The sequence below is a fragment of the Populus nigra genome, chromosome 3 (assembly GCF_951802175.1).
Source record: "Populus nigra chromosome 3, ddPopNigr1.1, whole genome shotgun sequence".
In the NCBI taxonomy this organism is placed as follows: domain Eukaryota; kingdom Viridiplantae; phylum Streptophyta; class Magnoliopsida; order Malpighiales; family Salicaceae; genus Populus; species Populus nigra.
Window position 1 is genome coordinate 19148439 of NC_084854.1, and position 15976 is coordinate 19164414.

Here is a 15976-nt window from a genome sequence, read left to right on the forward strand (position 1 = left end):
GATAAACTGCCCCACCGCTTCCAACACACGCCGCATCATCAAGAAGAGGACACACGACGCTTCCAACAATACAGTGGAAGGACATATTCTGCTATTGGGAGATGCTGCACGCCTTACCCGAAATGCATAGACGCCTCACATGTGAATGACATACACTAGCAACTCTTTCCATTTAACTAATAATTAACACGTATAAAAAGATAAAATTATCCTCCATAAAACCAGTAGTAACAAAAAACCCATAGTGAAAAGACCAAAAGACCTCTAGACACATGGTTTATTTTTTTTAATTCTAAAGGTAAATATGGTATTTTACTATATTTTAAAAAATAAAAAGAAAAAAGTACTCCTATTAGTCAATTTTAAAATTTTTAACTTGAGGGTAATTAGATTATTTCTATGTGCCAAACCAAATTGAAAAGACATTTACATCTCTGTTCAATTCCTTAATGATTAATGGGCAATGTATAAATAACAAAATAATTTGTTTTTTTTTAAATGACAAAAACATAATTATACTATTGCAGGGAAGAATAAATTGTATATGCACAGTGAAAATATGGTCAATTGTAGTTTTTTTTTTTGTTATGTTATATCTACACCATGATTCAAATGATAACATGAACCCCCAACCTGGCTCTCCATTTTATTTATTTTATTTTTTATTAAGACCACAAATAAATATTTGTATATATAATAAATTGAAGCACGATGATGGCGCCGGGGGGGCTAAATTTGAGTTTGTGCCTTTGTCACCACCCAATTGAGTGTACAAGTAGGAAAGTTGAAATTCCTTCACGTTTTACACAGATGGTGAGTAAAAGTGTAAGACCTTCGCACTCCTCCATTCAAATTCCATCGATGAATGTGGTCTCGTGATAAGTGGAAAGCCATGGTCCTGTTATATCTAAGAGAAATTGTTTGGTTAGATTAGGCTAATACATGGATAATGCATGGACAGATTCATGTGTAGAAGGTGTTTGATGGTGAGGTTGCATCAGTGTTTTTAATAAAACACAGATGCAACTCGTTTAATAAAAAAAAAAACAATTTATTATTCATGGGATCCACGACATTTTAGCGTCCAAAAACGCAGGAGGAAAAAAAATAGATGAATGCTGCTTGCTGTGCCCTTCATGCTAATTAATTAGCATGAATAGTGAAGCATGCTTCACTGTTCATGCTAATTAATTAGCACAAACAACATAGCATGGCTACACTATTCACTGAACAGTGTAGCCATGCTATACTTTTCCGGTCGGACCGGTTCCGGTTTAAAGCTTAAAAATGTATTGAACCAGGTCCGACCCAGTAAAATAAAAAAAAATTATATTTTTTATTTTTTAATTGTGTTTTATTCAAAAAAAACTAGTGTTTAACATTATTCAATGACACTGCATAAATTAGACAGAGATCACTTGATGATGTAGCATTTATAGAATTTGATCGCAATTCCAATTTTATTCCTGATTATATTTTACCTGATGTTGTTGCGTGCTTAAGAAACAAAAAAAATTGTAGTTCTTGTCGTATGTATTTCTTACGTGATAGAATTGTAGATAGTTTAATGGAACAATAAAAAATATTTTATATAAAGTATTATTTATTTCATGATGTAATAACAATAGTTAAATTTACAATATTTAAATTAAAAACCATCAATAGTAATATATATTTTTAAAATTATTTTATAACCTCAATTTCAAAAGCATTATTAACCAAACACATTAAACTACTTTTTTTTCAACCTTAATTTCAACCACAGTTTTAACCAAACATATATTTTTTCAAACCAACCTCAACTAAAAGTACTTTTTATAAAATAATTTTTTTCAAACCACAACCACAACAACAACTGCAATACCAAACACACCCGTAATCATGTGAGCACAAGCACCATATCATTGTTTAATTAATATCTTGATAAATTAATAGATTAAGTTTATCCAACGATTTAATTTGCATTAAGTATCCTTGTTTTTACTATTTTTCTTAGTGATAATTTCTAAGTTCATTTTGCTTATGGATAATGTTGGAGTGTGAAGGAAGTGTCCTTTGTCTTTACAGTCTCCCTTTAAACTGTCATATATGTTTACATTCTGAGGAGGACCTCTAATGTCATGGAGGTACACTAATTCTTTATGTTCATTACAAAAATATAATCTTATTTTGTTGAAATAAAAATACTCGAAAGCTTTTTTGTCATGAAATATATTTATCTTAATATAAAGATTGAATGAATTGAAAGTTATTGAACTTGTCTCATCCCTTTCGAGTATAAAAATTTGAATAAATATGTTATTTATTTATTTATTAGTTTTAATAATTGATAGACAAAGTGTTTTTTCGGAACTTAGCATAGTAATTTTTTTTTAGGTAAAATAGCATGGGTGAAAAAATATTTAGGGATCTAACATGCTTGAACGAGTCATAGATAACATCTATGACTTGATAATCACATTTTTATTTGTGACTTGAGAGTCATAAATGCCAATTGTGACTTAACTAAGAGACTTATCCTGGAATAATTTCTTCTGCCATTAACTCTCTACCTAAAAAAATCATAATTCATAAAATTCAAATAATTAGTTTTTCAACAACAAAACACAATTCACATAAGCAGCACATAACATCTTCAATCATAATTAATAAAATTAAACCGGTCATTAATATAACATAACATTTTATTAAAATTAAACTAATTATGCATCTATTCATAATTCTCATAACATACAATAACATGTAACTATATCTAATAATAGCCTCCGCTCGTGGAAGGATCTGGAGCACTTGTAGATGGGTTTAGAGCATCACCCTAACTCATCTAACTCGAGGACAAATTTGTAAAATCCATATAGGTGTGAGAAGGACCAATATCATTCTAGCTCGTGGATAGACATGAGATGGTCGTGGACAGACTAGAATCCTTGACATTACCATGATAAGCAATCTCATCTTCTGTTAATACCACTTTAAGATATTCAACCTCCACAACCTCTTGAAGTCCACCATGACATAAATCGAGTGTAATGTTGGCCACAATACATCCTATTTCATTAACACCCTTACTGATAGTCGTTATTGCTTTTCGAGCCTTCTGTACCAAGTAATGAATCTATATACATACATTAAAAAACTAATTAGTTGTCATCATTCATAATAACATTAACAATATTTAATAAATGTTGTTTATAAAAAAATATTGCATACCAATCGATTCTATCTCGGATATCAGGGCGTATAATGCATCAAATTGCGTGGATACCTCACGAAACACGACCAGGTAGGTGTAATGAAATGATGTGTAATAGATAAATATTATCTCATGTAAGTATCTATAACAATCATCGAATACTGTTTCTTAAAAACATGATCTCTCATAGCATCCCAAAGATCTCAGCAAGATGCATGAATCACCAACTAATTCTCCTAACGCTTACCCTGATGATTAATACAATGCAACTCGTCAACCGTATCAATATAATTCGGTATATGCTGAGATAGTCCAAACTATCACATTATCTGATCTAGGCAATGCATTTTAACAATGTCGAAGCAGTGCAACGAGACTTGTGCTAACCAAATGTTAGATCCCTCACGGCATATAGGAGAAGCTGAAAGTATCGAATTCTCTGTATATGACATCTATATAACCTATAAGAACATATAATATAATTATATCAGACAAGAAATCAAAACCATATAATTTATCTTCAAATAACAAAAAATAGAAAACATTTGTAACACATACTTGATGTGGTTATTATGCGTCCAACTCATCCCGGTAGAGCTCGTAGACGTGAGTGAAATTTACCGTGAAAAGTCTAACCCCACACCATCTAATATGATAAACCACAGAGTCAATATATTTTTTACATTCAATTTATATAAATAACATGTTGACTAGAATCAATTTTATTATATTATTACCAAGAACCAATGGATAGTGTCAAACATATTATTATCTCACCTCTCTGGACATCTGATATAAATATGCTCCCATGACCAGAGTTGTTTTAATCAACATTGATAATTTTAAGTTAATATTTAAAATGCCATTAATTCTAACAATCAAAGAATTTAAAATAATCATACTTGAAGAAATAATAGACACTCGTCAATTTGTTTTCTCTTTTTTAAACATGTTTTACATAGTTGTCGGTATAGATATGCAAGCATGCCCCCCGGCTATAATTAAGAATGACCAAAAAATCCTCAAGTAGTGTCAGAAAGAACAATGGTACTGCAATGCCAGCAGTACTCGTGAAAATAAAACCTCCAAATATATGGAATATGTATGCTCGAGCATACATAATCAATTAGTCCTTTGTCGCATGTGTTAGGGGGTCTTAAAATTTATATCCAATCATGTCAATTTGATGCAATCGCCCATATAAGCATCGGCTAGAGACATTCATCCTAATAGATGATAACATAAAACATCTCTGTCAATCAACCTTTCACGTCTTGTCACAGGAGCTCTATTTATGAAAAGACTGATCAATAAGTCGATATCTTACAATACAGGTGTCATCTCACCAATACGTAAATGAAATGTGTGTGTCTCGTGCTTCATTGCTCAACCAAAGCTACAATTAATACGTGATCAAAATGTATGTCATGCAACTAACTGATCTAAAATAAAATAGCTTCAATAACATATAGGCAGAAACCTTCATGTAATTCCATCTGTATATGTTGTCAAGAAGTTACAGAATCACCGCCTTGAAAATAAAAAAATTTAGTTATTTAAACAATTAAAGTCATTAAAATTTAATAATTTACAATACTTAATTAAAATTGTTATTAAAAAATGCTTTAAATCTAAAGATCTAACCTTTCCACTCTAAATATCATCGGAATGATGTTGATCTTGCATGTATAAATTGACCTATTATCAGGACCTGCCTCAACAATCAGGTGGTCTTGTCTATCAACACTCCTAAAAGTAGTAGATTTGTAATACAATTTAACATCTATATAATTAAATTAAAAAAAATAATTAAAGTTGGAGTGATTTAGAACAAATACAAACAATTAACATATGTTGTCTAGTTTCACAAGTTTTTCTATAAAGACCTTTTTAACTATATATGCCACATCTATTCAATGAGTGCTCCTTTCTAGCATTCATCTCATTATGTAGATAAGTGAATTTTCTTTTATCCTTATTTATTCACCATCTAGTTGGACATCCATATACATCCATACTAGTATATACGGGCCACAACAACGTATCAAACAAAGGGTTGAAAATAAGAACTATATGCATTCTTAAACGACAAATTGGAGTAGAAATCATCAACAAATTGCACATAGTTCATATTTTGTAAAGTGCGATATGAAATTAGATGTGAACATGATTGATGATACAGTTTCCATTTGCTACAAGTACAAGTTGCTTAATTGATGTTAATCATTTCCCACATTTCTCTTGTAACACCAACTGTTGGAGGTGTCTCAAATTGAAATAACTCGGCTTTAAGATCAAATAGAAATACAAAGTGTGATCTAGAAGTTGTCACGTCAATATAAGTAATTCAGTGAGGACCTTTAGAGGCCACAATACATCACAACTCAAAACGTCTTTAACTTTTTCTCTATGCTCCATAAAATATTTATTACACCTAAAAACATTATTTGCACCATAGCCGTTACAAGCAAGCCATGAGAAATTTTAAAACATTATTAAAAACCTCTTATTTGTACACGTCCTATACAATATATTTTCTAAGGAAACAGTTAACTTGGTGTTGAAGTTACTCACAAAGTATCATGAACAATATCGATGATATCCAATATGCTCGGGAAAAATATGTGTTATGAAATTTTTTATTGCTGCATATCTAATATAATACATAACCCGATATGACTACCAATCACATATCAATAAAGAAAATCTAAAAACCAACTCCAATCACTATTTGTCTTTTCTTTGACCATAGTAAAACACAATGAATAAACTTTATTATTTGCATTATAAACAACTGCAGCCAACAACTTTGCCTTGGAGGTGTCTCAAATTGAAATAACTCGGCTTTAAGATCAAATAGAAATACAAAGTGTGATCTAGAAGTTGTCACGTCAATAAGTAATTCAGCGAGGACCTTTAGAGGCCACAATACATCACAACTCAAAACGTCTTTAACTTTTTCTCTATGCTCCATAAAATATTTATTACACCTAAAAACATTATTTGCACCATAGCCGTTACAGGCAAGCCATGAGAAATTTTAAAACATTATTAAAAACTTCTTATTTGTACACGTCCTATACAATATATTTTCTAAGGAAACAGTTAACTTGGTGTTGAAGTTACTCACAAAGTATCATGAACAATATCGATGATATCCAATATGCTAGGGAAAAATATGTGTTATGAAATTTTCAATTGCTGCATATCTAATATAATACATAACCCATTATGACTACCAATCACATATCAATAAAGAAAATCTAAAAACCAACTCCAATCACTATTTGTCTTTTCTTCGACCATAGTAAAACACAATGAATAAACTTTATTATTTGCATTATAAACAACTGCAGCCAACAACTTTGCCTTATACTTACCATAAATGTGAGTGTCGTTAATACTAATTATAGGACAACAATATTGAAACCCATTAATTGAGGCACTAAATGCCCAAAATGCTCTCCCAAATCTTGTTTTATTGCCATTAACTATTTTATGATCCTAAGTGATATTTTTTCCCTAGATTTAAATATCTAATGGCCAGTAGCATTCTAGGTAGGTTTTCAAATGACTCTTCATGTGTACCAAAAAACTACTATAATATTTTCTGTTTAGCCATCTACGCCTTTTAATATGAGACTTCATGCTCATAATTTCTTTTTACAATACTTTGAATCGTTGCAACACTCATACTTAAATCTCTCTTCACAATTATCAACATTACCTCAATAATGATATTTAAGTCAATTTGACAATGACGTTACAAAACAAGAGGATTTTGACATGTATATGGCCTTTTTAATTTTGAAATTTACTATGAATTTAACCTTTGATTATATCTCCCATGTAAATATCATCTACAAAATGGCTCTTGAACACATTGCAACTAAACATAAGTTTTATTTGAACAATAAACCTAATACTGTAATGAATTCTTTATATGGCACTACTTCAGTATAATAATACATTCATATTTGTCTTTAAACTTTTTCTAACCTCCAACTCATCAACTGATAAGCCCAAATTCTTACAACTATTAGCTTAGTTATTGCATCTATATTGATCATCCACACTTACAACCTCAAATTCAAAAGCAAAAGGAGCCATGTATTAATTAACAAGCTTAACTAACTCTGCTCCCCATCTTTCTTCTCAACCTCGACTTTATAATTATAACGATCATTTTCATTGTCACTTGGTTCGGATTCCCCATAGCAATGTGGAGCAAGTGTCATACTTAACTGAGGTTTCATATTAATAATTTCCTATACCAAAATCTATTTACTTGCATTACCACCTAGCCTAGATGGACCAATTGTTTGTGATGTCCGTGTGGTTCTCTTAGAGTTACTTGGAACCCAAGTTAAATTCATACTCAAAGAGTTTCGTTGTCTAGGTCTACTATTCAAATAGAGCTCTAACATATTAATCCCATTAATCCTCGTAATTCCAAACATTGAAGCACACTTCCATCACTACAGATTGGTACACCGATATAACAAGCTTGACTGATTCTGGTTTGTAACATCTTCCAAGTAATTTCAACTTTTATTTTAAACATATTCCAACCAAGTCGATCACATAACATTCTAGATAACCTGTAAATGAACATATTTAATATAATAGTTAGGAACTCATGATTACTTCCATTATAAGTGATACCATTATTGGTATTGACAATGATATTACCATGGAAGTATAATATTCCTAAATTACCAGATATTTTGTCAAACAACACAACAAAACACAATTCTAATTTATTAATATCTTGGGGTTAATTAAAGTGTATAATTTATCAATAAACCATAACGGTAACATAATCAGTTAAAACCTATTCATCAAATTAATCGGCAAACACCTGCATTCATCAAATTTTACTGCTATAACAAAATTATCCATCAAATTCATATATTTCATAGCCAATTATAACATTTTATATGTAATTTAGTATAATCCTAACTTAAATCAACACTAACTTTAATAAAATAATTTCATTAATTCACTATCAATAATAATCTAAAATCATTGATTATTTTAAAAAATAACCTAATTATTAACTCAACTTATATCTAATTAACATAATTATAAATAACCCTAATTTTTTTTAAAAAAAATCTCTAATTCAAAACCGTAACATTGTATGATCAAATTAACACACATCAACATAAAATATATTAAATTAATAAAGAAAAAGTATTTAATATATCTCTAAATATAGAATATGGATAATAATGATAACATGTGATTGGTGGTTTGGTCGGAAATTAATTAACCTGCGATGAAGAGAGAGAGAGAGAGATGACCTCTCGGGCTAGAAAGGATGATGTTATGGTGTTTTTTTATTAACATGGGTGTTCGGGTCAGTTTGCGCGCACCTCGACTAATCCCACGAGTTCTGAAGTTAATGACCATGTAAGCCTCTAGTGACCATCATATTGACAACCACATAACTCGAACATGAAATCATAAAGGGGGTAAACCTGTTGGTCGGTCTATGTTATGGTGTTTTGAATGCATTTAAAGTATGTTTGGCAATGTGGTAACGGTTTCTTTTCAAATAATTTTTCGTGTCGAAATGCATGCTAAATATATTTTTTTATTTTTTAAAAATTATTTTTGATATTAACACATCAAAACGATTCAAAACATACAAATCATATTAAATTTTAGCAAAAAAATTAAATTTTTTTAGAAACATGGTGTATTTTTAATGTGGGAAGAGAGAGGAAAGGTAGCTGACAACGAGGAGAGATAAGGGACGGTTGGCTGATGGGAAAGAGAGAAAAAGAAAAAGAAAAAGAAAAGGAGAAAGGGGAAGAAATTAAAACACATCCTTTGAAAAGGTCAAACCACAACACCATGGCCGGCAGGCAATTTTCACGCGAACCAAACATACAGACACAACGTTCCTAAGTTACCGAACTCGTCTCCGGCCTTTATAAAGCCACCTTACACAACCAGAATCTTTTTTAAAACATAAGTACATAAGTCAGTCGTATCTTTTATTTCTCCCTATTTTGTTTTTCGTAACTATAATATTTTATTATATTATTTAGGTATTTCTTTAATCCTAGATATTTTGCTTCGCTTGTCGCTCTCTTTATTTTTTGGTAGATTATAAATTTAACTAGTTTTTGTTTTAGCTTTGCTTATCCTCTCTTTGTTTCTCTGAAGCCAGGGAGAGAGAGAGAGAGAGAGAGAGAGAGAGAGAGAGAGAGAGAGAGAGGGACACTCAGTTTGGCTTTCTCCAGTTCGGGATCTAATGGCTAGCTGGGTGTTATCAGAATGTGGCTTAAAGCCTCTCCCTCAAGTTTGGCCTAGACCCAGAACTGGAATCATCAACCCTTCAAAGCCAAGATTTTTGTACACAAACAGGACTCTCACAGATCTAAAAAGGCTCCCTTTTGATAAGTTTTCAAGAGGGTGTTTTAGGGAGAGAAATTGGGGGCTTAAAGTGAGTGCTCCATATAGAGTTGCATCATTAGATGGGGAGGAAGATAATAAAGTTATTGGCTTTAATGGGGTTGGGGAAGATGAGGAAGCAGAATTTGATCCTGGCTCACCCCCTCCATTTAAATTGTCTGATATTAGAACTGCTATACCAAAGCATTGTTGGGTTAAAGATCCATGGAAGTCATTGAGTTATGTTGTTAGGGATGTTGCTGTGGTTTTTGGTTTAGCTGCAGCAGCTGCTTATTTTAACAATTGGGTTGTTTGGCCTTTGTATTGGGCTGCTCAAGGGACAATGTTTTGGGCACTTTTTGTTCTTGGACATGATTGGTAATCACCTTTTTTTGGTTTATAGATCTGGGTTTATGTATTTGCTTGTTCCTTTCGTTTGATGATGCTAATTGTGTTTTGATTGTTGAATTTGATTCTTGTAGTGGCCATGGGAGTTTTTCCAATAACAACAAGCTAAATAGTGTGGTAGGGCATATTCTGCATTCTTCAATTCTTGTACCTTACCATGGATGGTAAAATCTTGCACTTTGATTTATACAAGTTGATCTCTTTTTTTTTTCCATCTGTTTGAATCATACTCCGCAGCAATTGTAAGCTATTGTTTTGAGTTACTAATAAGAAAATGCCTTGCGATGGTACTGATTTGCAGGAGAATTAGCCATAGAACTCATCATCAAAACCATGGACATGTTGAGAATGATGAATCATGGCATCCGGTTAGTGATATAATCTGTTTATGGATTCTCTGTTACTATGTCGGTTTGCATTATAGCATCTTTGCTTTTGCACTTCTATGATTCCTCAAGCTTATTTTTTTGTACTATTTTTGATGTAGCTCCCTGAGAAAATATATAAAAGTTTGGATGGCATTACAAAAATGCTACGATTCACTGTGCCGTTTCCCATGCTTGCATACCCCATTTATCTTGTAAGTATGTGTTCTTTTTTTGAGCAATTTTATTCAGAGTTGAAGAAATAGATTGCTGAATATCCTATTCAATTCAGTGGAGCAGAAGTCCTGGAAAATCTGGTTCACACTTTGACCCAAACAGTGATTTGTTCGTCCCAAGTGAGAGAAAAGATGTAATCACTTCCACCTTATGTTGGACTGCAATGGCTGCTTTGCTTGTTGGCTTCTCTTTTGTAATGGGTCCTGTTCAACTGCTTAAACTCTATGGAGTGCCATATGTGGTAAATGTCAATTTTCCTTGTGTTGTAGGTTCCTATGCTATGGAAATTGAATTTCCATAAAGGTTCTGTTTTTCCATTCAAAGAATGTTTTTAACTCGACTCTGATTCAATTTTAGGGTTTTGTTATGTGGCTGGATTTAGTGACTTACCTGCATCACCATGGTCATGAAGACAAGCTTCCTTGGTATCGTGGAAAGGTATGTGCATCCTAACTATTGTGTTTTTGTATTTTCTGTCTAGATCCTTGACCTTGAGCGTTATATTTAAATTCCAATATGTAACAATTTAATATATTATATTGACATCTATAGTCATATGTTTAAGTTGACATCTATAGTCATATAGTTAAGTCGATTTTCATTGCCATGTCTTATGTAAATATACTCCATCATGAAGAAAATAAATGTCTATGACGACTTTATCTAGATTGGTCTGAAGTTCAATTAGTAATTTTTTCCTTTTAATTTTTCATTGTAATTGAACAGGAATGGAGTTACTTGAGGGGAGGGCTTACGACAATCGATCGTGACTATGGATGGATTAATAACATTCATCATGACATAGGAACCCATGTCATTCATCATCTCTTTCCTCAAATCCCACACTACCACTTAATTGAAGCAGTGAGTATTTCTTTATTTTGATAAATAAAAACTTGTTTCCATATGCAATTGTGACGAGCACTCCTCTGGGGCCCAAGGAAAGACTTGATTGTTTTGACTGGCTGTTTTCTGTCATCTTATTATTATACTTCATTGTGTATGTAGACTGAGGCTGCAAGACCAGTGTTTGGGAAATATTACCGAGAACCAAAGAAGTCAGGCCCTCTGCCTTTTCATCTAATTGGAATTTTGATAAGAAGCATGAGAAAAGATCACTATGTTAGCGACACAGGGGATGTTGTTTACTACCAGACTGACCCTCAACATGGTGGCTCATCATCAGAGTAAAATTCCCTGGCCATCATCAGCAGAATCACCAGTACTCATTCGCCTGACCTAGACAATTTGTTTGAGCTAGAAGCCAGACTCGATCAGCATCAATATTTTCCTTTGAGCAAAATTGATACCTACCAGAAATGATTGTAGGAGCCCCTTTTTTTTTTCAGGGAGAGTGAACAAATAGGGAATTTTCCTCATTAATGATATGTAATAGTGAAGGGAAGAATGCATATTTACTCTTCCTTGAAGAGGAAAGGGAATCATCTCGTCATTGTAGATCTCATGTGGTATTTTTCAATTGATTTACAATTGAAAAAGAAAATGATAGAAAATAATGAAAAATATAGCAGTGGCTCCTTTCTACCATTTCCCTTTTCTTTTATCTTGATGTAATTGTAGACAGATTCAAGACACAAGATTCTCTTAGGACAAAATGGAATACTGGTTCATATTGCTCTGTGTCTTTCTCCATGTTTTGTGTGAGAAAAAAGAAGGCCACGGCATCCCTTCACTTTTAGAGGTGGCCAAGCCGAAAGGACCAATGGTTTGCAAAAAGCAGCTCATAAATATCTTTTGATGTAAGATTCTCGCTAGCTTCCTTTTTCCTATGAATGGTCTCGTCATCAATCGTCATGATCACGACGGGCCATGCCTAGACCATTTGCCGACCCTGTCATTCTCTATTGTTTTGCGAGGGAGAAATTATGTGGTGCTGAATTGCCAACTTCCATGTGCCTAGATCCTGAATCTGTAAGGGAGTTGTCAGCAGTACCGAGGTCCATAATTGAAACTACAATTCGAGCATGTGATGGGGAGTTTTGAACCATCCATTTAGATATTATCTTGTTTTTTTTTCTTGCGTGGTTGTTGATGGCCGTAGCCTCTTGTTTGGATGCATCACTAGGCCTGCTTTCTTTATGATATTTGGCTTGTTGCCCGTGCCTGTGGGAAAACAGTTTGTGTACTCGATAGAATTTTGTTTTGGTTTTGGTTAATCATAATTAAACATTTGATTTTTAGGCATCGGTTATCCAGGATTGGTTTATGATTGGTAGGTCATATAAGTGTGTAGGCTTGCCTGTACTGAAGCATATCCTATTATTTTTATTTTTTTTTAGTATGACCAGGTGGTGTTTTGTTTTTGTTCCGTATTGATTTTGGTTTGATATTTAACCAATTTTTAGTGCAACAGAAGTTGCGTGTGGGGCTGTACGGCTGCTAATTTGAAAAAGGTTTGATTGAGGTCTTGTGCAAAATAATTAAAGATGATGACGATAACTTTATAATCTTGAAATTTGTTATTATAAAATATATTTAAGTTATAGAATTTATTGATACAGTGTAATATTATAATATAAAATCTTGATAAAATTTATTTTTATATACTTTTCATATCCTCTAACTAATTTATGACTAGTCCATAGTAATTAAAATATTAAAATTAAAAAATAATTTACAGAATCCAAAACCATAACATTTATCATTTTACTTCTACTAATCAATTCAAATAAATAAACTTTCATTAGATTTTATATTTATGCAATATATCTTTTAATTAAGATATTAATATTTTTTTTGTACTCAATATAATAAATACATAGTTATATGATTTTTTTAGAAGAAAACAAAATTTATTCTAATATTTTTTTAAGGTTAACTTTTTAAGTTGGTTTGTGTGTGTGTATATATATATACTAGTTACATGACCTGCGCGATGTCGCGGGTTAATTTTTTTGTATAAAAAATATCAAAAAAATTTAAGATCTAAAAGTATTATGTCTTTCTGCAAAATTATACCTAAGAGTCTTGGGTTTTGCTACAACACTTGACCTAAGAGTAATATTTATAATATTAATAATAACATTAAACTTGCATGACTCAAGTTTAAAGTGGGTCTGACTGCAATACCAGATCCAATAGCCTTGGATGTGGGTTTGGATACAAGGTTGTGTCATAAAAGTGTGATAATCAAATAGATTAATTAAAAAGAAAAAAACCAACAGGAAGAAAAAAAACCTAATGAAGAAAAAGAATTTTTTTTTGAATTAACTGGGTTAACCCTTCAAACCAAGTTAACCTGTCAAACCTTAGATTCGTGTCGTAAAAGTTTGATAACTAAATAGAAAAAAAAAATTGACAGGTTAACCCAGAATTAATTGGGTTAACCCGTGAAACCGGGTTAACCCATGAAACCAGATTAACCCATCAAATCCGGGATCCGTGGCATGAAAGTTTGATAACTAAATAGAAAAAAATTAACATTAACAAACTAAATCAAACGAAAAAAATTAACTAAAAAGAAAAAAAAACAAACAAAAAGCATCAATTTTTTCATTGTGAACTGCACTGTGCAGTCCACAGTCAAAGGTATAAAAAGGGCAAAAAAGAAAAAAAAAAGAAAAACTAAAAGCATCAGCCGATAACTAAATAGAAAAAAATTTAATATTTATGAACAAAATAAAATAAAAAAATATTAATTAAAAATAAAAAATAAAGAAAAAAAACTATAAGAAGAAAAAAACTAATGAAGAAAGAGAAAAAAATCTAAATTATTCTAAATCATCTGGGATAACCCGTCAAATCTGGGATTCGTATCATAAAAATCTGATAATTAAATAAAAAAATTTAATATTAAAAAAGTAAATTAAAAAAATAATTAAAAAACAAAGAAAAAAGCTAAAAAAAAAGAAACTAAAAGCATCAGTTTTTTCACTGTGGACTGTGCTGTGCAGTCCACAGTAAAAGGCTTAAAAAGAAAAAGAAAAGGAAAAAAAAACAAAAGCATACGCCATAGGTTAATTTTTTTTGCTTGCATAAAAAATATCAAAAAAGCTAAGATCTAAGAGTGTTAGGTTTTTCTGCAAAGATATATTCAAAAGCCTTGGGTCTAACTGCAACGTTTGACCCAAGAGTAATATTAATAATAATATTAAACTTACATGACTCAAGTTTAAGTGAGTTTGACAGCAACACCAGACCCAATAGCCTTGGATGTGGGTCTGGCAACAAGGTCATGTCATAAAAGTGTGATAATTAAATAAATTAACTAAAAAGAAAAAAACAAAGAAAAAAACCAACAGGAAGAAAAAAACTAACGAAGAAAAAGAAAAAAAATCTGAATTAACTGGGTTAAGCCGTCAAACTTGGGATTCGCGTCATGAAAGTTTGATAACTACATAGAAAAAAAAATTGACGGGTTAACCCAGAATTAATTGGGCTAACCCATGAAACTAGGTGAACTCGTCAAACCTGAGATATATGTCATGAAAGTCTAATAACTAAATAGAAAGAAATTTAAAATTAACAAACTAAACTAAACAAAAAAAATTATTTAAAAAGAAAAAAAATCTGGGTTAACTCGTCAAACCGGGTTAACCCGTCAAACCTAGGATCCGTCATGAAAGTCTGATAATTAAAAAAAAAATTAACATCAACAAACTAAATTAAATAAAAAAATTATTAAAAGGAAAAAAACAAAAAAAAATTGACCGGTTAACCCATGAAACCAGGTTAACCTGTGAAACATGAGATATGTGTCATGAAAGTCTAATAATTAAATAGAAAGAAATCTAACATTAACAAACTAAAATAAACAAAAAAAATTAATTAAAAAGAAAAAAAAATAAAAAAAAATTTCGGGTTAACTCGTCATACCATGTTAACTTGTTAAACCCAGGATCTGTGTTATGAAAATCTAATAACTAAATAAAAAAATTTAACATTAACAAATAAAAAATTATTAAAAGAAAAAAACAAAGAAGATGCAAAAAAACCCTAAAAGCATAAAAATGAAAAAAAGAGAAAAAATAGCTAAAAAAACAGTTCAAAAAAATGAAAAAAAAAAGACAGCTAATCTTTTGCTGTGGAGTGCATTGTGCAGTCCACGGTAAAAGACTAAGGCTAGATGAATAAATCAAGTATCAAAGAGTAGTTAATAATGGGAGGTGTTCTCGTGTCAATGATTTGTAAGATATTTTTGAGCCACAAGTTATTGTTTTAACTGGTATAAAGTATGAAGACAAATAATATCGATGTTTATGAGGAAAAAAGTACATAGAGATATTATTCTCGAGTCTTTTATTTCAAAATTCATTTTTATAAATATTATAATAAAAGCTAGAAGAGTGCAGGATACTAGGCCGAGAAACCCGGGCAACCACCCCCTATATGCCGATCGCTAGCACAT

At 31.5% G+C, this 15976-nt stretch overlaps 1 protein-coding gene across 1 annotated transcript; it reads left to right on the plus strand.

Moving 5' to 3' along the window:
• Positions 1 to 9070: 9070 nt before the first annotated feature.
• On the plus strand, positions 9071 to 12156 carry LOC133689657 (omega-3 fatty acid desaturase, chloroplastic-like). The gene is made up of 8 exons (XM_062109611.1): positions 9071 to 9976; positions 10081 to 10170; positions 10308 to 10374; positions 10494 to 10586; positions 10664 to 10849; positions 10966 to 11046; positions 11335 to 11472; positions 11617 to 12156. The coding sequence occupies exons 1-8, from the start codon at positions 9459 to 9461 to the stop codon at positions 11797 to 11799; spliced, it is 1356 nt and encodes a 451-aa protein (XP_061965595.1). The 5' UTR covers positions 9071 to 9458; the 3' UTR covers positions 11800 to 12156.
• Positions 12157 to 15976: the final 3820 nt, after the last annotated feature.

What these genes read in the sequence shown, in the direction of transcription:
- LOC133689657 (XM_062109611.1), top strand. Translation starts at nt 9,459, where the DNA reads ATGGCTAGCTGGGTGTTATCAGAATGTGGCTTAAAGCCTCTCCCTCAA. An exon ending in ATGATGAATCATGGCATCCG is followed by an intron (nt 10,375 to 10,493) that starts GTTAGTGATATA and finishes TTTTTGATGTAG; the next exon opens with CTCCCTGAGAAAATATATAA. An exon ending in TTGCATACCCCATTTATCTT is followed by an intron (nt 10,587 to 10,663) that starts GTAAGTATGTGT and finishes TATTCAATTCAG; the next exon opens with TGGAGCAGAAGTCCTGGAAA.